Source organism: Centruroides sculpturatus, unplaced genomic scaffold, assembly GCF_000671375.1.
Source record: "Centruroides sculpturatus isolate CEXI.00-Female unplaced genomic scaffold, Cexi_2.0 scaffold788, whole genome shotgun sequence".
NCBI lineage: Eukaryota > Metazoa > Arthropoda > Arachnida > Scorpiones > Buthidae > Centruroides > Centruroides sculpturatus.
Window position 1 is genome coordinate 372525 of NW_019384922.1, and position 26633 is coordinate 399157.

Here is a 26633-nt window from a genome sequence, read left to right on the forward strand (position 1 = left end):
TTTGTTCGCTTTTAAATACTGTGTATGTATATTTCATCAAAAAAAAAAGCCGCAGTTAATTTTTCAAGTTCATTACAAGGCAGAATGAGGAATAAACCAGAAAAAATTAATAAACGGTCGGTATCGGAAGTATAGTATAAATCCACTAGTTACATTTTTCACACAAAATACAGTACAGTATATCAAACCTGTAAGGCCATGTCTAACGAGTGTAGATATTACGAAGTATATAATAGAATAAATAAAAATACATACCTGAAATGTCACAATCCATCATTCGTCATAATCCACAATCATCGTATATTTATATTTCTTTGAAATGACACTCGAAATTGCTCGCAACGTGCAAACAACTGACACGCAGTTCTAACAACTCTTGCATCACTATTGGAGAGATCCAGTCTAAGCTTTAATTCGCCGAGTTTTTTAAATATCCTTGCTATCGTTTATGATTATCGTTGCCATAATATAAAGTCCTGATTATCACATGGATTAAGCTAACACGCATAAACAAACTTAAATAAAGAACAACATAAAATTTTGATTTATTAACGTAAATAAGTAAGCAGTTTTATAATTTTGTTATAGAGTTGCATTTATTTAATTAATATAGAGATTGCTGCATTCACTACAAAAATATATGCATTTTTAAATATTAGAAAATTATAATCAAATAAATTAATGAAACTTAGACAACAAACTTTGAGACATTAATTCGAGAAAAAATTCCTAAAATACCGAAATATTTTGAAATAAATTTTTATTTTTACATAAATATATAATTTAAGGGAGTTTGAATTCAACAAAGAAATTTTATTTTCAAATGAAAATTAAAACATGCAAATATTTATTTGTAAAATATCTTATTGGATTTTTAAAATTAAAAAACTTACTTAAGTTAATTATAATAATAATACAACAGTATGTTTATCATAAGAATTTCCATATTGAAAATAAATTGATAGTAAATATAACATTCAATATAATTACATCATTTATATTACAATAGTTTGTTAAAGATTGTGTTCCAGTGAAAAGACGTTTTGATTGTGAAAGAACGTTTAGACCACCTCAAAAGTTTTTAAGTCTTCAATGTTGTCTATTTGTACAATTAAAATAACTTATTTTATTTTCTGAAATTACTATGAAGATGGTTTTCATATTCGAAACCGCTTATTTAACACATGTTAAAGATACTTTAAATGAACTGTGAAAATAATAATGATACACGTATATATCTGTTTTTCAAGAAATCCATTAAACTTGGTAAAGACAGGGTACCGATGATCCTAATTTTGCTTGAGTATCCGCATGGGCCTAAAATTAATAAATGTTAATTAATATTTTAAAATTGTATTGCTTATTAAATAATGACAGTTTATAGAATACATTATTATACTAAAATAAAATAAATGTCTTATTCTTTACTTCACAACTGGGTGCATAGGAATAAGTCGAAAATAAACATCAGTAAAAATTATCAAACAATTTTAACAGAGATTGATTATTTTTATATTCACTAGTGCAAACACGATTATTTATTGCATAAAAATTTAATTATGCATTGTCAACTAGTAAAAGCATTATTATTTTAATGTTTATAATGTTATCAATATTACCAGACTAGATTATTCCGAACTGCCACATATTTTGTTAAGTTATTTAAAAAAAATGAATCCAGGACGAAATATATATTTTAAAATTGTACAAATAAACAACGTTGAAGACTTATACAAAAAGGAAAAACTTCACAATCACTGGACGTCATGGAACTTTTAAACAATTTACATAAATATAGGCGAGGAAGAAAGAGCCTAAAAGGAAGGTGGACTCCGCCAGTGTCGATTGTGTTCCAGTGATCGTGAAAAGACGTTTTGATTGTGAAAGAACGTTTAGACAACTTCAAAAGTTTTTCTTTTTTGTATAAGTCTTCAATGTTGTCTATTTGTACAATTTTTAAATAAGTAATTTTATTTTCTGAAATTACTATGAAGATGGTTTTCATATCCGAAACCGCTTATTTACTTCATTTTTCATGGATGACCTGCACAACTCGATTGCTAACGGAAAAGTATGATGTACAGGGACAAGACATTACACTACTAATTTGAGGTGGAAAGCATATATTTTAAATTAAAGAAATTAAAATATGATTATAAATTGCAGCTTGGCATTGTGGCGATGTCATAATAAATAATTGCTCGTATATATTAGATTCTTCAAGATATAGCGTTTGGTACAATAAATAGAAAAGAGGCATTTAAACACACACGTTTCCAAAACTTAAAGACAGACAGCCATTTGTACATGAATAAAGACAACTGTAGATGAATACTGACAAATAAGGCAAGAACTATTACTCTACGTCTAACACAGGGTAATACACAGCAATTTTCAGGATTCGCAAATTAAAGCAATAGAAGTAAATCTTTGATTAAAAAGATACAACAGTTGGACATTGATGAAAAATTAATGGAAATTACTTATCAATACCCAAGATCTGTCAGTATATGTACACCTGAGATTGAGATGAAGCAGTCGCAACACCGTAGCAGGCTCGTCACATACTGGCTCGATGACTTTTGCTAGCTATCAACGCTAACAATTATGTTTGTTTAGTTTCGGACACGTGTGTAGTATATAATAGAAAAGAACAACTTAACTCAGATATTTCTCCGAATATTAAACATACTTACTTCATATCCTAATATACCATCACGAATGTTCAATCTTTCTTTTAACTTCCGTCTGAAAAGAAAAAAAAGGTATAATAAGATAACCTATTTCAATTATCTATATATTAATTGAAAGAGTTTCAGATTTCCCGACTTAATTTGACTAAACGGCCGGAGCTAAAAATACAGTTCAGATAAAGCTTTTACCCTGTAAATGATGCCGCTGTAGCAAAGGTACTGTACAATGTTAAATCTACGAGACAAACATATAGAATGTAAAGGAAAAGTAAATTATTCTAAACAAAAGAGAAAACTCATCACATGACCAAAAGATAAACAGAATAACAAATTCTCAAACCTGAAAAAAGCGTAAAGGAATTTCTAACAAAGAGTAAATAAACGTGAATTAATTTGCTATTTAGAAATGATCACTCTCTACAAAATAATTTTATTTCAAATAAAAAGCACAGAATAAGTGTTGTTTTGTAATGTTAAAAAATATTACAAAACAACAAATATAATTAAAAGCATAATAACTGAGAATCAAAGCACAAATAATAGCAGCAAGACAATCCTGATTCTTCCTGCATGCTATTTTACCATCTAAAACAAATTTGAACTCTTCTTCCACTACTGACTTGTGAAAATAATACTTCCCAGCGCTAAAGCCTAGCCTAAGGGTTAAAAACAATTTCGTATCTAGGTGCTGTATATACATAGCAAAAAAATTTTCAGAGTTTAGAGTTAACATTAAGTGTTTATAACAACATTGTTCACCGTTGTTTTGACCATTATAAACAGTCAATTTAGTTAATCTACTGTATGCTTCTTATTTTTTTCTATTTTTTGAATTATTTCCCTCATATAATCAATAATTTTACTGTAAAATAAGCTATTTATCTGAACTATCATGCTAATTACGTTATATAATTAGCCTATTTTTAATTTAACCATTTTCTTAACACTGAGGAACAAAGTGTAGATGTTGAGGGTCTGCTATCCTCAACATCTAGACAGCTGACTGAAATGAAATTTATTCTAGCTCAAGGCGATGAAACTACATAGCAAAATTGCGGAGATTAAAAAGCCTCAAGTCTAGTAAGTATGTGCGGAAACAGAGGACGGAATCGGTAACTAAATACAACAGCTACTGTGATTAGTCGAAAATGCCTCCTACGAGGTTGCTTTTTTTATATCAATTAAACTTTCTAAGTTTGTTTACAGTCTTATTACAAATAAGAAAGCCACAAAAGCGAAGAATTTGGTTAAGAAAAATACTTCGAAATCGTTTGAAGTTAGGAATATCAAATACTTTTATACTCTAATTATGATTACATGATCCCGATTACTTTATGAAGTAAGTACATCTGTTTGACAGTAATATTTAAATTGGATAGTAATATAGCGTATAAATGAAATATATTTACGTATTAGCATATAAATAATGCTTGTTTTTTTGCCATGCTGACCGTCATAGTTCAAATGCTATTGTCCCACTTGATGTTTATGACTTCATTGCTAAACGATCCTCCTATTAGTCTAATTTTTACCGTTCCGTTTCCGGCAAAAGTGAAGTCATCTTGCCATTCCGTCGATGGTTTCCATGGTCCGTTTCCACATATGAGTTGTAGGCTTTAGTGGTGTTAGAAAACGCAATTGAGATAGGAAGTACAAAGTCGCGAGAAGAAAACGCGTTACGGTAACAATGGTTGAAGAAGTCATCGTTGATTCTTCTCAAGAAACAGAAATTCTTGATATCGTAGAAGCTTTATACAGGTTGGAATTGGAACCGTTCAGACATCACAACAAGTTATTGATTTAGACTTTGCGTCTGATTTTGGGGCGAAATTGAGCCATTAGTTATTTCTTTAGCCACAAATGCAAGATTGTCTTCTCGAAATAACCCTCGACCTGAACGTTCAATCAACTTATTTCGATTTTGGACCGCTGTCCCAAACGTACCCAAGTTGTTTGGCTTTACGTTTTGAATGCGAAAAGTTCGGTAGTAGAAACATCTTTTATTTTATTGATTGTTGCCATAATGGAAAAGCAAAGTTGTATTCTACTCGTTCTCATGAGGTTCTTTAAAACGCATATTTAAGATCAATGGGAACTAACGATATCACCAGTAAACGTTTTAACAGTTTTATACAATTTCGCAAAGACATAGCCTCTATAGAAGGTCGTCTTTGCGATGGAAGACTGTTTTGTTCCTAGTGATTGGACATGCCGGAATTGGTTTCTTCTATACTTTTTAAATTCTGAAATAAACCAGAACGTCTGATTGTTGTTAGATCTAAGAGTTTTATTCGCGAGGTGATTGGCAGAGGTAGGCAGCACAACAGTCACCATTAATCGAAATCCTCGCCAATTGAAGTTGGTTGGTCTCAAGAATTCTAAATTGCCACTCTAGGACCCGGATGCAAAATTGAAAAAATTCTCATGGCATCGGGAACAGACAGACACACATGTATAGACGGAACCGGAAAACATTTTTTATACCAATGATTTTTGCATAGAATTACAAATTTTAATTGAATAAAATCTTCGACTTTGACCCTGTGTTACTGCTACTTTCAATTATACTAAAAGCGTTTTAAAATACCGATGATAAAAAATAGAATAAAGCATCATATTCTAATATTCTTTATAGCTTTTAAATTAAATATTCAAATATAAAATAATCTGTTAACAAATTTAAAAAAATGTATATTAACATATTTACGCTATGCTTAAATATCTTATTACTTGATGCCATTTTAATATATTTTTTACGTTAAAATAACTGTACATCATAATGCCATTTTTAAAGATTATAAATTAAATATGCAATACTTTTTATTATAAGTTATATTCACACACACTACATAGATTTTTAAGAAATAACATCTTAAAAAAATGAAACTAAAAATATTTTTCAAAATTAGACATTAAGTAAAATAAAATAATGAATATATAAAAATTTGTACGAAACTGTACTTTTCTGTGGTTAATAGTCTATTATGTATATAGACTATTATGCAAATTACGTGTAATTATGTGCTATCATAGAGTATTCAACAAAATATTCAGTTTTTCTACTGTTTCTTCCATTAAGAAGCATAATAGTAATCCGTAGAATGAACATTGATGAAACATATTACACAGATTCAACGAACTCAACAATAATTAACCTATTAATTAATAATTTATTATTTTGCCACCAGTGATATTTTTGTTTGTTCCTCTATCATGTGGCATTTTATTGGATTATTTAAACCAACAATACTTGCAGAGCCGAAATAGAAATGCATTTTAATCATATTCACTTTATATTTAAGTACTGATATATGTCTTTAACATTTTCCCGAATTTTTATTTTAAAAAAAATATGAAAAATAGTCTATTTAAAAGTGAAAATTGTCATCGTTTTCATTTATCATTTAGTAAAATCAAACATAGATTTACTTACCCTATTTTGATATTACTTTCTGAGTTTTTGGAATTTGAGGTCCATACTCCAATTTTATCAGTATATTTTCTAATATTTATTACAGCTCCACATACTTCATTGTCCTCTTCATCAAAGGCTTCTCCAATAAGGCACAAAAGCTAGAATATGATTTTAATTTGATTTAATCATTTCGATTTATGATTATTTCGTGATTACAGTTTTTTATTAAAACCAGGATACTAAGCAAAAATTTAAAAAATATATATATTTATAATAAGAAAATAAATGTAATATTTATTTATTAGAATTAAAACACAGTGATTCGGTAAATTAAAAATTAAACGTTATTCATACAAATGAAGTTAGTCTGCTTTTTGTTTCTGCGCTATACAAAGACTGGCGTTTTAAAGTCACTGGATAATGTTTCTTGTCTTAATTTGATGGGTCCAATTTCTCGGTGCTTAGTTGATATAAGAAAATCACCAAAAAAAATCGCTCTGCCGTTCAATCGATTTTTTTTTGTTTATTTAACCATTCTACTTATTTCGAGTACGCGAATTAAATGTAATTTTAATATACAAAATTAATCTCATCATTGTTATCGATTGAAATAAACCAGCAACGAATTGTTCAACATTCCCTGCAACATTCTCATTTATATATATAGATTGTTCGAATAGCCTAGGAATTTATAAAGAACAAACAAACAAACATTTTTATTTATATATACAGATGATTAAATTCATATCAAATCAGTGAATCATTTGATAATAAGAAGTATTCCAAGAATAGTGTATTTTGAACGTTTAAGAATTAGTAAGTACGAAATATAATTATAATATCGAGAGACACTTACTGTTTCCAACCAGTAATCGTCTAAACTGGAATTTTTCAAATGTTTTCGTACATTAATCAGCCACCTTCCTCCTTGAACATTTCTTTCATCTTCCCACATAGGTTTAACCCCGTCCTATAGAAAAACATTGTTGACAATTATAAATTATCACTTAAAAATAAATATTATATTTTAAAAAAATTAATAAAATGAAATTACCTTGAAAATAGAATAATCGGATCCTATTGGCAAGTTACTTGGCAATATAATATGATTAAACAGACTGAAATAATAAACACGGATAACAGAGATAACGTTATGAATAATAATAATAATATAGAAACTCGATATTTTTTTATTCGTTGCGAATTTAAAAAATTATTATTATTGATAATACATATAATTTTTTTCTTCCCGGCTCTTATGTATACATAACAATGGAAAGTATTAGAATCGTATCAAATTTGACCTTCCGAAGTTTTGCAAATCTCTACGTTTTGAGGTCCCTAAACTCAAAAAAGTAAAAGAAACCGGCAAAAAAATTCAGTGGATGTGTGTGTGTTGTCATCAACGCCAATTTCGTTTAATATATCAGAATGGGGTAAAGATTAAGAAACGAAATTTGGCATGGTACCTTGTGTATAAGGGACAATTGATGTCATTAAATTTTGGTGGTTAAAGATCTAGGGGTGGGAAGATAGAAGGGAGTCATGTGTCATATCTGGAGATGGATCGGACTTAATAAAGATTTTCCTCGTTATTAGCATTTATAAATTTTTATAACACTCACCCCTATTCTCAAAATTAAGCTTTTTGCCATTTTTATAATAATTTAAAATATAAAAAAATTTTATAACATAATCTCATAACAGATGGCGCTACACACAATTTAATTTATTTATTATGATTAATAGTACAGTATAAAAGTGTTTTTAAAATAAATTATCCTTACAGCCGGGAAAGTTACGGAACTCGTTACTAGATGTTTTTTAATTATTCTTTTTATATTAATAAAAGCAGCTTAGCTACTTTTATTTTAAAACAATGAATAAAAGCATAACTAATCTAATAATTATATATTTTGAATTATGTATAGCTATATTTTCTCTTGAATGAAAACTCAATATTTTCTATTTTTATTTTATTTTTTAATATTCATCCCTTTACTGCTAGGAAATCTTATATTAAAATAGCATAATATTAGAAAATTAAATTTATATAGTAAAGAAAATTCTTTTAAACTTTAATACAGTACAGTAGTGATAATTATTAATTAAATATCATTACAGTATTTACTTAAAACAATAAACTTTTCACGTGAGTAATTTAAAGAAAGTTTCTATGCACCTTTTGCAAAAACAGTGCAGTGTTAGATATAAAAGTAGACGAATATTTGAATTAGAACTTTTTGAATGTTTTCGGTTTTTATACTTTCATATGTAGAAAAACATATAAACTTAGTAATTCAGGAGATAAGTTTAATATTTCTGGTAATAGTTATAATAATTTAAAATAAAAGGTTGTATAATTATTCGAAAATATAACAAACATGAATTTGTAATTTTATATCATCAACATATAGTAAACAGCTTATTATTTGTTTCTTTTTTAAATTTGTTACAATAGGAATCAAAAACACTGGCAATTCTTCTATTAATTTAAGTTAGCAAATTATTTAGAATAAATTAAAATGAATACTTTATCTTTAAATACTCTTTTTCGATATTTTATTACAAATTTACGCATTCAGATAAGTTAGTTGACTATCTATGACTTAAGATGACATTGAATTAATATGATGATAACCTGAATACAGATCAAGTTTTTTATTATTTACAAATATAAAACTTCATGTAAAGTATACCATGCATTTATTAAAAGAAAAAAAAATGATATAAATTAATAAATTGTAACTCGAACCAGTTTAGCAAAATTGTTCTAGCAGGATTCAAGAAAACAAAAATTCTTATAGAAATTCACTTTTTTTTCACAATTTTAATCACTTTTTAAAAGAAACTCTTAATTTTTATGAATAAAAAACTATCTCCTCTACAGTAATAAAGGATTTACACAATTTTTGCAGTTTACTTATGCTATGTGTTAATCTTATTTGGTTTAATCTTATTTGGCGATATCTAATAAATACAAATTTTATCAATTTGAAAAAATTGTATTCTTATTCTAAGATTCACTGAACTTGTCAAAGTATATAATAGAATAATGTATTAAAATAATTCTTATCTTTACAGTACAATTTTTTTAAAATATTAAATTATTAAAATAAATTCAATACTTACGACCAGAAATCTTCCACAGTATCAAACGAACTTAATTTGACTAGACTGTCTTCCCATAGCTTACTTTTCTCATTCTGATGAAACCATAAGTTCCATTTATGTTGTAGCGGATGCTTAATTTCTTTTTCTATTCTTTCACTTTCTTTCTACAAAGGAAATACGTATAATTGAAGTATAAATGATGAAAGTTTCTATCATACAAGTATTCATAATAAAGATGTCGTTAGTTAATCAAAATGTTAATATTAAACTATATCTTCGTACTGATATATAAATTAATCCAGGATAAATTTATCTATTGTTTAATTAGATTGAATTCGTTGACTCGAGACACCAAATCTAATCCAATGTACTACAGTCAACCCCTTATAACACTGTTGATTATTCCGTTTTATATGAATTCCATGTTGCACGAGTCACTTAGATTTTACAAATTCGTGTGCCGGGCTGTAAACTGCTCACGTATTTGTAAAATCTAAGTGACGCGTACAACATGGAATTCATATAAAACGGAATAATCAACAGTGTTATAGGGGGGTCGACTGGTATGTTGTTATTTTTTTATTTATTTTATACATAATGAGGAATTTCCATACGATAGATGTTATCCACCCCAAATTAACAAAAACCTCCACAGTATCTATTTTGAATAATCCAACAGGGCGGGAGCTGAGGATTTTTTTCAAAATAAATACATAATAGGGAAAAAAGGCCTTCTAAGAAGCCAAATGAGTCCACTCTACACCGGCTCCATACAAGCTCTCGACGAACTGTATGGACGTCATTTCATCTAAATCAGTGTTTCTCAACGGGGGCGATATCGCCCCCATGTAGGCATTTTTCCTTGTTGAGGGGGCGATTAGTAACAATTTATATTTTGGGGGCCGAAAAACATTTTTCTGGGCGATATAGTAAAACATTATATTAAGAATAATTAGATATTTTATTCGTTATATCGTACTATAATTAAACAAATAACATTATACTAGTCACTAGTCTATTCAATGCAGTACGAATTTGGCGTTAGTCTTGACCCTCGGCATCGGTATTTTGTAGTGAAGGGGGCGACGATTCGTTAGAGGTTGAGAATCAAATTTGAATGAAATTCAGTGAAACAAGAGATCAGCATGATGAGGGATGATTTCTCGCGCTGATATAGTAACAGCATTCGAGTAACATGTATGATATCTTTACTATTAGAGAGGCTGCAGCGCACATTCATAACATCACGTGATTCAGTGAACGTCACGCATTGACTCACGGGAAATTTGTTGAAAAAATGGCGGATACATTTAACATCGAGGTTTACCAGCGAAGGCAAATAAACAAATTAAACTATTTTAAGATATTTATAGGATGTTTAATAACACTAATTATTTTAAATTAGCGTTGTGTACCGTACGATAGGACTACATCATACGTTTGTCGAGGGAAGCAGTCAGTGGCTTATGTAAATTCGAAGGCAGCTGGGAAAATTTTTAGAAAATTTACAAACGTATTACGCTGTTGATGGTAGAAGATGCCGTGGAAGAACAAACCTACTTTAAGATAAGCTATTATGAAGACAAATATATGTAAATTCGGCACTTGTGCAGTTTAGTGGGAACGGCTGTTTGAAAGGTTTTCTTCCATAAAATTAATCGATTCTAGACTAATTTGACTCGAATATTTCCAAAACACGTATAATGTTTTGGGAATAACCCATATAAAATATGTTATAAACAAAAAATTGTCGGAATACTTACGGAGTGTACTTCGCTTGTACTGAGTGTTCGAGCCATCGCTTAAGTTTATTTTCGTCGCGGAGCTGCACATCGGCGCACGAAGCTGTCACCCAACATTTTTCGGCACTTCGGTCACGTGACTACTCATCCGACGCGTTTCCTGATAACTTATTCTTTTTGCGAAGAATTCGCTGAAGTTTGGAGACATCATTAATAGAAATATTAAAACGTCATTCCATTTTAAATATGGATTAAAATCAACATATAATAACGTATGACAATGCAATATACAACTAATGATTCTGCTCTGCTTTTAAATGGCCTAATCTCTTTCATGTCTTAAACAAAATTGAATTATATTTATTTACATCAAGGCATTAAACATCTTATGTTACATCTGACTAATATTTATCATCATAATATACAGTGTCTTATCTAGGCAGGTGTAACAGGTGCACCCGCACAGGGCCCACTTGGAAGGGGGCCCAAAATGCAAGTATTTGTTTTATTATTTTCCCAAACCTAATTAATTAAGGGGCCTAAATGCAAATTCTTGCACAGGGCACAGGAATGGCTAGTTACGGCACTGATAGTATATATCATGATAAAATTATTGTCGTTAGCGAGCGTTTTACCTTTGTTGCTTCATATAGTCAATAATAATAGTAAGTAATTTCTAATTACAATAAAAATATTATAGTATATTATGATCTATCACGTGATGTCTCCAAAGTTCAGCAAAAAAGAAGTTATCAGGAAACACGGCAGAGATGAGTAGTCACGTGACCGAACAGTGCCGACAAATGCCACGTGACAGCTTCGTACGACGATGTGTCGCTCCGCGACGAAAACAAACTTAAGCAATGGCATCTTCGAACGAAGTACACTCGGTAAGTATTCCGACAATTTTTTGTTTATAACATATTTTATACGAGTTATTCCCAAAACATTATACGTGTTTTGGAAATATTCGAGTCAAATTAGTCTAGAATCGATTAATTTTATGGAAGAAAACCTTTCAAACAGCCGTACCCATTAAACTGCACAAGTGCCGTAAATTCTATAGGCACTTGGCATTACTTGCTAAAAAATTGAATAATTAAATAATTTCTGGATTAAAATCGTCTGTTTCTTTACAATATTATTCGTAAATGCTTAAATAATCATTATTTTAATAAAATAGGTCATAACTTTAACTTCAAACACAAAAAAAAGAAGTTTAAACCAGGGCTGTGGAGTTTTGGTGTGTTAGCCGGAGTCGGAGTCGGAGTCGTCAAAAAATCCGCCGACTCCGACTCCTTTTTTACTTCCCAACTTGTTATGTATATAAAACGGAAAAGTATTAAAATCGTGTCAAGTTTGACCCTCCAAGTTTTCTTTTGCAAATCTACACGTTTGAAGACCTCCAGAACCCCTCAAAAAAGTCAATAAAAGGGGAAAAATTCGTGCGCCTATGTGTGTTGGCGTCTAATTTGTTTAATTTTTTATTTTCTGTTTTGAGATACTAAACAATATTTCAGAATGGATAAAGTGTAAGAAATGAAATGTGACACTATAGCTTGCGTATAAAGGGGGCACTAATACTATTAAATTTTGGTTTATAATTAAAGGATCGACAGGCGAAGACATAAAAGTGGTCATGTGTCATATCTCTTAATGAATATTTTACCGTTATTAGCGTTCAAAATTTAAATAAAAAAATAAAATTCGTCTCTACCCTCAAAGTAAGATTTTTCGTCATTTTATAACAGTAGGCCTACATTAAAACCCGTTAAGATGTTCTCGCCTAAGATGTCAGAATGTATATGGGACATGATTTAGTTCAACTACTTTAACGCTTAATAACTAACTCTTATGTTAAACCATCTGACTCCGATTCTGACCACTTTGACCACAGAAATTATTAGGCTTCAAACAGGGTGAACAAAATCATGCCCCAAACACAGTCTAACATCCACACATATAGAAAAATCCTCGAATCTTTTGTATATCTTGCAATTTCACGGTGTCCTGAGTCCAAAATTGTAAAAATTTTTGACCGAGCGCTACACTTTCCCTCTGTTATATATAACAGCCAGAAAAGCAAAAATTATCGAATACATATTTATATATTACTTAGAGGAGTCTTTTAGCTTTGGAATAAAAAGCTTCTACGTTCTATCTTTATTAGGCCCTGTACACACTAGGCGTTTTTCAACGCGCGTTAAACGCTCGTCGAACGCCGAGCGTTTAGCGGAGCATGCGCACTGGCTCGGTTTGGAAATGGATGTGGAAGTGATTGCTTGTGTGTGGCTCCTCTATCGTCGCTATAAAAGACGACGGCGGAGGCAAAGAGAATTTTGNTTCTTCACGTACGCTTGGCCATTACAATGTGCTGTGAATAATGCAAATTATATCGAATTTACATTTAATTTAAGTAAAATAAAATAATGAATATATAAAAATTTGTACGAAACTGTACTTTTCTGTGGTTAATAGTCTATTATGTATATAGACTATTATGCAAATTACGTGTAATTATGTGCTATCATAGAGTATTCAACAAAATATTCAGTTTTTCTACTGTTTCTTCCATTAAGAAGCATAATAGTAATCCGTAGAATGAACATTGATGAAACATATTACACAGATTCAACGAACTCAACAATAATTAACCTATTAATTAATAATTTATTATTTTGCCACCAGTGATATTTTTGTTTGTTCCTCTATCATGTGGCATTTTATTGGATTATTTAAACCAACAATACTTGCAGAGCCGAAATAGAAATGCATTTTAATCATATTCACTTTATATTTAAGTACTGATATATGTCTTTAACATTTTCCCGAATTTTTATTTTAAAAAAAATATGAAAAATAGTCTATTTAAAAGTGAAAATTGTCATCGTTTTCATTTATCATTTAGTAAAATCAAACATAGATTTACTTACCCTATTTTGATATTACTTTCTGAGTTTTTGGAATTTGAGGTCCATACTCCAATTTTATCAGTATATTTTCTAATATTTATTACAGCTCCACATACTTCATTGTCCTCTTCATCAAAGGCTTCTCCAATAAGGCACAAAAGCTAGAATATGATTTTAATTTGATTTAATCATTTCGATTTATGATTATTTCGTGATTACAGTTTTTTATTAAAACCAGGATACTAAGCAAAAATTTAAAAAAAATATATATTTATAATAAGAAAATAAATGTAATATTTATTTATTAGAATTAAAACACAGTGATTCGGTAAATTAAAAATTAAACGTTATTCATACAAATGAAGTTAGTCTGCTTTTTGTTTCTGCGCTATACAAAGACTGGCGTTTTAAAGTCACTGGATANATATATATTTATAATAAGAAAATAAATGTAATATTTATTTATTAGAATTAAAACACAGTGATTCGGTAAATTAAAAATTAAACGTTATTCATACAAATGAAGTTAGTCTGCTTTTTGTTTCTGCGCTATACAAAGACTGGCGTTTTAAAGTCACTGGATAATGTTTCTTGTCTTAATTTGATGGGTCCAATTTCTCGGTGCTTAGTTGATATAAGAAAATCACCAAAAAAAATCGCTCTGCCGTTCAATCGATTTTTTTTTGTTTATTTAACCATTCTACTTATTTCGAGTACGCGAATTAAATGTAATTTTAATATACAAAATTAATCTCATCATTGTTATCGATTGAAATAAACCAGCAACGAATTGTTCAACATTCCCTGCAACATTCTCATTTATATATATAGATTGTTCGAATAGCCTAGGAATTTATAAAGAACAAACAAACAAACATTTTTATTTATATATACAGATGATTAAATTCATATCAAATCAGTGAATCATTTGATAATAAGAAGTATTCCAAGAATAGTGTATTTTGAACGTTTAAGAATTAGTAAGTACGAAATATAATTATAATATCGAGAGACACTTACTGTTTCCAACCAGTAATCGTCTAAACTGGAATTTTTCAAATGTTTTCGTACATTAATCAGCCACCTTCCTCCTTGAACATTTCTTTCATCTTCCCACATAGGTTTAACCCCGTCCTATAGAAAAACATTGTTGACAATTATAAATTATCACTTAAAAATAAATATTATATTTTAAAAAAATTAATAAAATGAAATTACCTTGAAAATAGAATAATCGGATCCTATTGGCAAGTTACTTGGCAATATAATATGATTAAACAGACTGAAATAATAAACACGGATAACAGAGATAACGTTATGAATAATAATAATAATATAGAAACTCGATATTTTTTTATTCGTTGCGAATTTAAAAAATTATTATTATTGATAATACATATAATTTTTTTCTTCCCGGCTCTTATGTATACATAACAATGGAAAGTATTAGAATCGTATCAAATTTGACCTTCCGAAGTTTTGCAAATCTCTACGTTTTGAGGTCCCTAAACTCAAAAAAGTAAAAGAAACCGGCAAAAAAATTCAGTGGATGTGTGTGTGTTGTCATCAACGCCAATTTCGTTTAATATATCAGAATGGGGTAAAGATTAAGAAACGAAATTTGGCATGGTACCTTGTGTATAAGGGACAATTGATGTCATTAAATTTTGGTGGTTAAAGATCTAGGGGTGGGAAGATAGAAGGGAGTCATGTGTCATATCTGGAGATGGATCGGACTTAATAAAGATTTTCCTCGTTATTAGCATTTATAAATTTTTATAACACTCACCCCTATTCTCAAAATTAAGCTTTTTGCCATTTTTATAATAATTTAAAATATAAAAAAATTTTATAACATAATCTCATAACAGATGGCGCTACACACAATTTAATTTATTTATTATGATTAATAGTACAGTATAAAAGTGTTTTTAAAATAAATTATCCTTACAGCCGGGAAAGTTACGGAACTCGTTACTAGATGTTTTTTAATTATTCTTTTTATATTAATAAAAGCAGCTTAGCTACTTTTATTTTAAAACAATGAATAAAAGCATAACTAATCTAATAATTATATATTTTGAATTATGTATAGCTATATTTTCTCTTGAATGAAAACTCAATATTTTCTATTTTTATTTTATTTTTTAATATTCATCCCTTTACTGCTAGGAAATCTTATATTAAAATAGCATAATATTAGAAAATTAAATTTATATAGTAAAGAAAATTCTTTTAAACTTTAATACAGTACAGTAGTGATAATTATTAATTAAATATCATTACAGTATTTACTTAAAACAATAAACTTTTCACGTGAGTAATTTAAAGAAAGTTTCTATGCACCTTTTGCAAAAACAGTGCAGTGTTAGATATAAAAGTAGACGAATATTTGAATTAGAACTTTTTGAATGTTTTCGGTTTTTATACTTTCATATGTAGAAAAACATATAAACTTAGTAATTCAGGAGATAAGTTTAATATTTCTGGTAATAGTTATAATAATTTAAAATAAAAGGTTGTATAATTATTCGAAAATATAACAAACATGAATTTGTAATTTTATATCATCAACATATAGTAAACAGCTTATTATTTGTTTCTTTTTTAAATTTGTTACAATAGGAATCAAAAACACTGGCAATTCTTCTATTAATTTAAGTTAGCAAATTATTTAGAATAAATTAAAATGAATACTTTATCTTTAAATACTCTTTTTCGATATTTTATTACAAATTTACGCATTCAGATAAGTTAGTTGACTATCTATGACTTAAGATGACATTGAATTAATATGATGATAACCTGAATACAGATCAAGTTTTTTATTATTTACAAATATAAAACTTCATGTAAAGTATACCATGCATTTATTAAAAGAAAAAAAAATGATATAAATTAATAAATTGTAACTCGAACCAGTTTAGCAAAATTGTTCTAGCAGGATTCAAGAAAACAAAAATTCTTATAGAAATTCACTTTTTTTTCACAATTTTAATCACTTTTTAAAAGAAACTCTTAATTTTTATGAATAAAAAACTATCTCCTCTACAGTAATAAAGGATTTACACAATTTTTGCAGTTTACTTATGCTATGTGTTAATCTTATTTGGTTTAATCTTATTTGGCGATATCTAATAAATACAAATTTTATCAATTTGAAAAAATTGTATTCTTATTCTAAGATTCACTGAACTTGTCAAAGTATATAATAGAATAATGTATTAAAATAATTCTTATCTTTACAGTACAATTTTTTTAAAATATTAAATTATTAAAATAAATTCAATACTTACGACCAGAAATCTTCCACAGTATCAAACGAACTTAATTTGACTAGACTGTCTTCCCATAGCTTACTTTTCTCATTCTGATGAAACCATAAGTTCCATTTATGTTGTAGCGGATGCTTAATTTCTTTTTCTATTCTTTCACTTTCTTTCTACAAAGGAAATACGTATAATTGAAGTATAAATGATGAAAGTTTCTATCATACAAGTATTCATAATAAAGATGTCGTTAGTTAATCAAAATGTTAATATTAAACTATATCTTCGTACTGATATATAAATTAATCCAGGATAAATTTATCTATTGTTTAATTAGATTGAATTCGTTGACTCGAGACACCAAATCTAATCCAATGTACTACAGTCAACCCCTTATAACACTGTTGATTATTCCGTTTTATATGAATTCCATGTTGCACGAGTCACTTAGATTTTACAAATTCGTGTGCCGGGCTGTAAACTGCTCACGTATTTGTAAAATCTAAGTGACGCGTACAACATGGAATTCATATAAAACGGAATAATCAACAGTGTTATAGGGGGGTCGACTGGTATGTTGTTATTTTTTTATTTATTTTATACATAATGAGGAATTTCCATACGATAGATGTTATCCACCCCAAATTAACAAAAACCTCAACAGTATCTATTTTGAATAATCCAACAGGGCGGGAGCTGAGGATTTTTTTCAAAATAAATACATAATAGGGAAAAAAGGCCTTCTAAGAAGCCAAATGAGTCCACTCTACACCGGCTCCATACAAGCTCTCGACGAACTGTATGGACGTCATTTCATCTAAATCAGTGTTTCTCAACGGGGGCGATATCGCCCCCATGTAGGCATTTTTCCTTGTTGAGGGGGCGATTAGTAACAATTTATATTTTGGGGGCCGAAAAACATTTTTCTGGGCGATATAGTAAAACATTATATTAAGAATAATTAGATATTTTATTCGTTATATCGTACTATAATTAAACAAATAACATTATACTAGTCACTAGTCTATTCAATGCAGTACGAATTTGGCGTTAGTCTTGACCCTCGGCATCGGTATTTTGTAGTGAAGGGGGCGACGATTCGTTAGAGGTTGAGAATCAAATTTGAATGAAATTCAGTGAAACAAGAGATCAGCATGATGAGGGATGATTTCTCGCGCTGATATAGTAACAGCATTCGAGTAACATGTATGATATCTTTACTATTAGAGAGGCTGCAGCGCACATTCATAACATCACGTGATTCAGTGAACGTCACGCATTGACTCACGGGAAATTTGTTGAAAAAATGGCGGATACATTTAACATCGAGGTTTACCAGCGAAGGCAAATAAACAAATTAAACTATTTTAAGATATTTATAGGATGTTTAATAACACTAATTATTTTAAATTAGCGTTGTGTACCGTACGATAGGACTACATCATACGTTTGTCGAGGGAAGCAGTCAGTGGCTTATGTAAATTCGAAGGCAGCTGGGAAAATTTTTAGAAAATTTACAAACGTATTACGCTGTTGATGGTAGAAGATGGCGTGGAAGAACAAACCTACTTTAAGATAAGCTATTATGAAGACAAATATATGTAAATTCGGCACTTGTGCAGTTTAGTGGGAACGGCTGTTTGAAAGGTTTTCTTCCATAAAATTAATCGATTCTAGACTAATTTGACTCGAATATTTCCAAAACACGTATAATGTTTTGGGAATAACCCATATAAAATATGTTATAAACAAAAAATTGTCGGAATACTTACGGAGTGTACTTCGCTTGTACTGAGTGTTCGAGCCATCGCTTAAGTTTATTTTCGTCGCGGAGCTGCACATCGGCGCACGAAGCTGTCACCCAACATTTTTCGGCACTTCGGTCACGTGACTACTCATCCGACGCGTTTCCTGATAACTTATTCTTTTTGCGAAGAATTCGCTGAAGTTTGGAGACATCATTAATAGAAATATTAAAACGTCATTCCATTTTAAATATGGATTAAAATCAACATATAATAACGTATGACAATGCAATATACAACTAATGATTCTGCTCTGCTTTTAAATGGCCTAATCTCTTTCATGTCTTAAACAAAATTGAATTATATTTATTTACATCAAGGCATTAAACATCTTATGTTACATCTGACTAATATTTATCATCATAATATACAGTGTCTTATCTAGGCAGGTGTAACAGGTGCACCCGCACAGGGCCCACTTGGAAGGGGGCCCAAAATGCAAGTATTTGTTTTATTATTTTCCCAAACCTAATTAATTAAGGGGCCTAAATGCAAATTCTTGCACAGGGCACAGGAATGGCTAGTTACGGCACTGATAGTATATATCATGATAAAATTATTGTCGTTAGCGAGCGTTTTACCTTTGTTGCTTCATATAGTCAATAATAATAGTAAGTAATTTCTAATTACAATAAAAATATTATAGTATATTATGATCTATCACGTGATGTCTCCAAAGTTCAGCAAAAAAGAAGTTATCAGGAAACACGGCAGAGATGAGTAGTCACGTGACCGAACAGTGCCGACAAATGCCACGTGACAGCTTCGTACGACGATGTGTCGCTCCGCGACGAAAACAAACTTAAGCAATGGCATCTTCGAACGAAGTACACTCGGTAAGTATTCCGACAATTTTTTGTTTATAACATATTTTATATGGGTTATTCCCAAAACATTATACGTGTTTTGGAAATATTCGAGTCAAATTAGTCTAGAATCGATTAATTTTATGGAAGAAAACCTTTCAAACAGCCGTACCCATTAAACTGCACAAGTGCCGTAAATTCTATAGGCACTTGGCATTACTTGCTAAAAAATTGAATAATTAAATAATTTCTGGATTAAAATCGTCTGTTTCTTTACAATATTATTCGTAAATGCTTAAATAATCATTATTTTAATAAAATAGGTCATAACTTTAACTTCAAACACAAAAAAAAGAAGTTTAAACCAGGGCTGTGGAGTTTTGGTGTGTTAGCTGGAGTCGGAGTCGGAGTCGTCAAAAAATCCGCCGACTCCGACTCCTTTTTTACTTCTCAACTTGTTATGTATATAAAACGGAAAAGTGTTAAAATCGTGTCAAGTTTGACCCTCCAAGTTTTCTTTTGCAAATCTACACGTTTGAAGACCTCCAGAACCCCTCAAAAAAGTCAATAAAAGGGGAAAAATTCGTGCGCCTATGTGTGTTGGCGTCTAATTTGTTTAATTTTTTATTTTCTGTTTTGAGATACTAAACAATATTTCAGAATGGATAAAGTGTAAGAAATGAAATGTGACACTATAGCTTGCGTATAAAGGGGGCACTAATACTATTAAATTTTGGTTTATAATTAAAGGATCGACAGGCGAAGACATAAAAGTGGTCATGTGTCATATCTCTTAATGAATATTTTACCGTTATTAGCGTTCAAAATTTAAATAAAAAAATAAAATTCGTCTCTACCCTCAAAGTAAGATTTTTCGTCATTTTATAACAGTAGGCCTACATTAAAACCCGTTAAGATGTTCTCGCCTAAGATGTCAGAATGTATATGGGACATGATTTAGTTCAACTACTTTAACGCTTAATAACTAACTCTTATGTTAAACCATCTGACTCCGATTCTGACCACTTTGACCACAGAAATTATTAGGCTTCAAACAGGGTGAACAAAATCATGCCCCAAACACAGTCTAACATCCACACATATAGAAAAATCCTCGAATCTTTTGTATATCTTGCAATTTCACGGTGTCCTGAGTCCAAAATTGTAAAAATTTTTGACCGAGCGCTACACTTTCCCTCTGTTATATATAACAGCCAGAAAAGCAAAAATTATCGAATACATATTTATATATTACTTAGAGGAGTCTTTTAGCTTTGGAATAAAAAGCTTCTACGTTCTATCTTTATTAGGCCCTGTACACACTAGGCGTTTTTCAACGCGCGTTAAACGCTCGTCGAACGCCGAGCGTTTAGCGGAGCATGCGCACTGGCTCGGTTTGGAAATGGATGTGGAAGTGATTGCTTGTGTGTGGCTCCTCTATCGTCGCTATAAAAGACGACGGCGGAGGCAAAGAGAATTTTGGGTGCACCCAATATTACGAGATAGACTGACGCATGAAATGTTTGCGACGTTGTATCCAAAACTAAGACAAAATAAATTCAAGTTTTTTAATTCTTTTAAAATATCTATAAAATCCTTTGACGATGGTTGGTCTCTTTTAGATTTCATCAATAAATAGATCAGTATCGAAATGATCGTTCTCCATTTCAGCACATATATCTCAAAGCGCTCGGCTGACGCCCGCAAAACGCGCGATCGCATGTACGGTAACATGGCAGCACATATATCTCAAAGCGCCCGATAAGCGCTCGCAAAACGCGCGTTTAACGCGCGCTTGGCTTTTGAGTGTGTACGGCTACATAGAACTCTTGGTTCTTTAAAACGCGCGTTTAACGCGCGTTGAAAAACGCCTAGTGTGTACAGGGCCTTAGAACTCTATTTATCGAATCTTTTATTCTGAGGTCACGTGATGACATCAGAATTTCCGGGTGTCTTTCGGTAACATGTCCGGGGCCGGGTCGGCGTCGGAGTTGGAGTCGGTAAATTTTTACGCGACTCTACACCCCTGGTTTAAACCGATCTTCTACTCGTCATGCGAACGCCATTATCGACCGTCTAGAATTGCCAGATGGCGGCGCTCCACCGTCCACCGTTCACGTTTTAGGCTGAATACGACGGCCGCAACCTCTCTATTAGTTAGATACTGTACTGTACATATAAATCACGTGTTATAAATGAAATTTAAACTGATATTAATTTTATACATTGCATAGAACTACATTTAAATTTTAATATGACTGTGTATAATAAATGTTAAAGGTTTTGAAATTATTTTTCACACAAAACAGAAATAAGTACTGTATATAAAATTCAAACGAAAAAAGAGAGAGAAAATAGAATTAATCCATTAATAGTAAAAAACAATGTTTATTATAAAAAAATAAACTGTTTTACTAAAATTATTTTCACTGTAGAAGTTTCAAAAAATAAACAAATAAATAATGTTTGTCATATTTTCCAAATCGGTCCTAAACATCAATGTTTGAATATGTAAAAAGCTTGAGCAGGCGACTTACTGTATATTATTATATTATTCGAAAAATTATTTTATTTATGAAGGTTGATTGATAAATATTCTATCGGAACGTTTTGCGAAGTGCAAGAATAGAAATACGTGATCCTTTACGAATACTGTTATGATGTGAAGTCTCAGATTTCAATTCGTTGTACTATGTTGTAATAAGCAAGTTTAAACACGAACTTGTCTTTCTCACTCTATAGAAAGCAACGAACAATCAATTTTTAGCGTTGAAAGGTTGGGCACAATGAAAACCACATTTCATCAATTTTGTGAAATATTATGAAAGCTTACGAGCACAGAAAAAAAATTAGCAGAATAAGAAACCAGAACAAACTGTTTTTTTCCTCCACCGTGATGACACAACAGAACACTGCAATAATAAAATAGCGAAGACGCTTAAGAACTTGATGTTACATCCTTTGCACCATTCTTACAATGCAGATCTGGTGCTATTAGACTTCTTGTTCCAGAATGAAATGTGGTGTTGAAAGATCAACGATTTTTATAAGATGCCGAAATTCCAGCTGCTGGAGGAAATGCGTCAAAAAAATATCAGACTTTTTCATGCATGGAATGGAAAAATGGGTTAAACATTTGAAAAATGTGCTAATCACACTACATCTTAAACACTTTTCCAGCACTAGGTTAATGAAAACAAACCTTTTCGACCCCGTTCAGAAGTCTGTCTCAGGTTAAAACGTATTAAAATACAAATTAAAGAAAAGAACTGAGTTCTAATGATAGAACTATAACTGCCATTTTTAAATTTACAAAAGTTAAAAAACAAATTTGTATTGTGTCCTTTTCATTAAAAAAAACTTTTTGGACAGACGTTATGCTCACGGGATTGAAAATTTGCTGCAAAGGTAGCGAGATGTTATTGATATTGATGATTACCTAAAACAGTGAATTATAATCGTTGTTGAGTAATTGCCAATAAAGTTCACCCCTAAATGTCTAAATTTCATCTCATATAAACATTTTGCAAATTGAATACAATCGAATGTTTTAAATTCGAATACCAAGTAGAATTCGAAACACTGAATTATCAAAAACTCGAATTATACTTCGAAATATCGAAATTAATTAAACTAGTTCTCTACACATTTTTAATATTGAACACTATTCCATATTTTTTGACCATATGACATTTTCTCCACATTTTCCATTCCTTTAATCATTTAAAATTTTTCAGCTAAAGATGTGTATCTTGTACAATTAGAAATCGTACGTAGTTAATCAACATCAACTGGACTCAAATATCATTAAAACTGCAAAACGCTTCATTACTTTGCTGACATCTTAGGCATTTACAAAACATATGCGTTCGGGGATTCTCCAAAATGCTTTGCATTCTATAAACCAAATTAATCAGATTCGATTATATTATCGTTTATAAGCATTATAAATCTTGAAAAAATTTACTGTAATAATTTCTATGCGTACGGTCAGATTTAATAAAAAGAATGCAACAGTCTGATATGACTAAATACCGGTATCTTTCGGCAGGCATATTCAAATGGCAAATGAAGGAAATGAAAGAACGCCATATTCTATCCATCATATCTTTCCAAAAACACAGATTATTAATTAACGTCGTGGTGCTGATAAATCTTAAATTGTTAGAAAAAACATTTTAAAAGAGACTTAAAAGGTGATTGGAAGGTTGGGAACGTCTTCAAACTCCGCTTTCTTATTTAACTTTATGATGGCCGAACAAAGAGAGTTAGTACACATGACTATATGCTCTCAGAAGTGGATAACCTATTTAGTCTCCTTTAAACGCCATTTTAAAAGTAAAATGGCGTTTAAGTCTTTGAATAGTAATAGATCCTATTTTCATGCTCATCACGAGTTCGGGCAAGAATATCTTTGGTTTTGTTTTTTTAATTAACTCCTTCCGCCCTGTGAACACTAAGCGGGCCTCTTTTAGCAAGCCTTATGGGTTCGGCCAGGCCCACAATGGGGCGGCCGGGGCCTAACATATCCCGGATGGATCACCCCTGAAAAATTCCGGGGATTTTTCGATCCCTGGTCCCAGCATCTTTTAAAATTTCTGAGAAGGCAATCCAGACTCGAATTAGCTCCCATATAGCGACAGGCTAACGCTTTGCCTCCGCTTCTATTAGTCTTAATTAAGTATATATGATGAATTTTTCTCATTTGATTTTGCAAAGAAAAATATTAAGAAAGAAAACTAACTTGAGATTTTTCGGTAGACATCTTTTTTTCAAATTACACTTAATATCCAATATTCTTTTTATATAATATCAAACGATTAATACTTTCGAATATTGTCTTCAAATTAAGTTCTCGAATATTCCAGATATTTGAATTCCGATATAGACAACTTCTAATTGGATGATAAATATCGTGATCCTGAGCGTGCATTAGTTCTAAATTATGCCGTTACGGCGAACAGCGCCAATGGCGGGAACTAGATTTGCGTCAGTTACCAACGTGTAGACCGCGAGCCGTCGTTAATGTCAATTTCTTCCGCATCGTGGCGCATATGCAACGACGCCTTTTCCCCCGATCCGAAGAGTAAAACTATAGCGTTTATCATTGTTTATGCTACTGTCAAAGTCGAGGAACTCGTTATACTTTAAATAAAATGGAATGTAGTGAGTGTGGTTTAAAATATAGTCATAGACAAAGTTTAAACTGGCGTATTAAGGCAAGAAAGCACATAAAGGAGGACGACAGCAATGAGAAAAATATTAAAGTATTTAAGTGTAGGTTGTGTTTACCTGCGTAACACAAAAAAGTACAGTATTTTAATATTGATGCCCCAATATCAGGACATATTGTTCTATCAGAGACAGTACACGTATCGTATATAATTAAAATACGGGTATAGCCTATATGTTACGGCCAAAGTCCGAAGTTCGGCCAGTTCCTTAATTGGCTGGCCATTTCGCACTTTGGCCGTGAGGAGTGGCCAAGGTCCCATGTATTTGAAATGACCACTGTATATGCTACTTACCGGCCATTTTGCGAAGTGGCGGGAAATCCCTGGTCATAATTCGATGTGCTAATGCAAGATTGTCCGGTAGGCGGGACACCTTTCGCTTCCGATGTGATGGTGGCATGCCCGTGCTAGCAAGGAAGGTGCCACATTGTGACGATAATATTCCTTATATCTGCTACTTTTCGGAGAAAGTCCTTTGTGACTTGTTCTTATTATTCTGGCATAGCGGTTTCATTGTGAGTACAGTACTGTATTCCTCGTATTTCTATATTATTCTATGTGAATGCTTTCAGTTCAAAGGTTAAATCGTAGGGTACGTGTAATATGTGTTGTGGGTACGTGTGATGACACATTACTAAAAGGAGCATACAGTAATTATACTGAATTTAATAAAGGATTGTTTGCTACGACACGTTTTTCTTTAAGGAACGTAGTAAATTAGCAACAGAACACAATTTACTTGGCTGTATTCCATATAACAATGCATTACAATTTCAAATATTCACAAATGTTATTCCATAGGTTGTCCCACGGCTACTTCTGACGGGAGGAATATGCTGAGTGAAATTGGACTACACGTAAATGCGGAACCAATATTTGATATGAAAATCAGGTTCTCGGATGCTTTAAATACATTGTTTCAAGTAAAAGCAAATTAGAACGGGATCTTCACCAGAGGTAAACACAACGCTTTTATAGAAGACGTTAAATTATGCAAAAACAAAGCAGAAAAAAGTAAGTGTTGACTATCGTCGACTAAGAAAATATGATGTTATTGATGTTGACGGCAAAGAAAAACTTATTGTACCAATAACAAGACACAATAACGATATTTCGGGGGTGGTCCGTCCGGATATGTCGGGCCCCGTCTCTCACCACCCGGCCGCCCCATTGTGGGCCTGGCCGAATTCATAATGTGCTTGCTAAAAGAGACCCTCTTAGTGCCCACAAGGCGGAAAGAATTTAAAAAAAAAATACTATTTAAAGATACTGGCCACTTCTCTATGAAGCAAAAACGATAAAGTGTTATTATCGAGAAAGCGTAGGGAGTTTGTTTGGGTGATTTCGGAGACTGAAATTGCTTTATATATTCAATACGTGTTTCTGATCACGGTAGCAGCTGCATTTTACACAATAATTTCGTTTTGCAAAGTGACGAAAGTCTTCATTTGTAGAAAGATATGCTACAGGAATATGCTAATGAAGATTGTAACAATGACAAGAAGGTAAGAGGAGAGCGGCTGTGGAAAAATTTAAATTTAAATTAAAATAACTGATGAACTATTTTACGGAGGGTGGTTTGCTAATTGTTACTCACTTTTTCGCTTAGTTTCTTTCACAAAGCACCCGTCGATGAATTGTCT

General features: G+C 31.2%; 2 protein-coding genes across 2 annotated transcripts; both read right to left on the reverse strand.

Moving 5' to 3' along the window:
* Window positions 1–793: 793 nt before the first annotated feature.
* LOC111631876 (eukaryotic translation initiation factor 4E-1A-like) lies at window positions 794–11078 on the reverse strand. Its single transcript, XM_023376213.1, has 7 exons — window positions 10986–11078; window positions 9241–9386; window positions 7163–7226; window positions 6965–7078; window positions 6127–6266; window positions 2697–2748; window positions 794–1317 (listed from the first exon to the last, which is right to left on the reverse strand). Exons 1-7 carry the CDS (start codon window positions 11019–11021, stop codon window positions 1258–1260), a joined length of 612 nt encoding a protein of 203 aa, XP_023231981.1. The 5' UTR covers window positions 11022–11078; the 3' UTR covers window positions 794–1257.
* Window positions 11079–13872: 2794 nt separating this feature from the next.
* On the reverse strand, window positions 13873–24695 carry LOC111631869 (eukaryotic translation initiation factor 4E-1A-like). The gene is made up of 5 exons (XM_023376206.1): window positions 24501–24695; window positions 17173–17318; window positions 15095–15158; window positions 14897–15010; window positions 13873–14037 (listed from the first exon to the last, which is right to left on the reverse strand). The coding sequence occupies exons 1-5, from the start codon at window positions 24519–24521 to the stop codon at window positions 13894–13896; spliced, it is 489 nt and encodes a 162-aa protein (XP_023231974.1). The 5' UTR covers window positions 24522–24695; the 3' UTR covers window positions 13873–13893.
* Between the last annotated feature and the right edge of the window lie 1938 nt (window positions 24696–26633).

What these genes read in the sequence shown, in the direction of transcription:
- LOC111631876 (XM_023376213.1), bottom strand. Translation starts at nt 11,021, where the DNA reads ATGGCTCGAACACTCAGTACAAGCGAAGTACACTCC. An exon ending in ACTGTGGAAGATTTCTGGTC is followed by an intron (nt 7,227 to 9,240) that starts GTAAGTATTGAA and finishes TTATTATTTCAG; the next exon opens with TCTGTTTAATCATATTATAT. An exon ending in ATGGTATATTAGGATATGAA is followed by an intron (nt 1,318 to 2,696) that starts GTAAGTATGTTT and finishes TATTAATTTTAG; the next exon opens with GCCCATGCGGATACTCAAGC.
- LOC111631869 (XM_023376206.1), bottom strand. Translation starts at nt 24,521, where the DNA reads ATGTCTACCGAAAAATCTCAA. An exon ending in TGTCTACCGAAAAATCTCAA is followed by an intron (nt 17,319 to 24,500) that starts GTTAGTTTTCTT and finishes TTTCCTTTGTAG; the next exon opens with AAAGAAAGTGAAAGAATAGA. An exon ending in ACTGTGGAAGATTTCTGGTC is followed by an intron (nt 15,159 to 17,172) that starts GTAAGTATTGAA and finishes TTATTATTTCAG; the next exon opens with TCTGTTTAATCATATTATAT.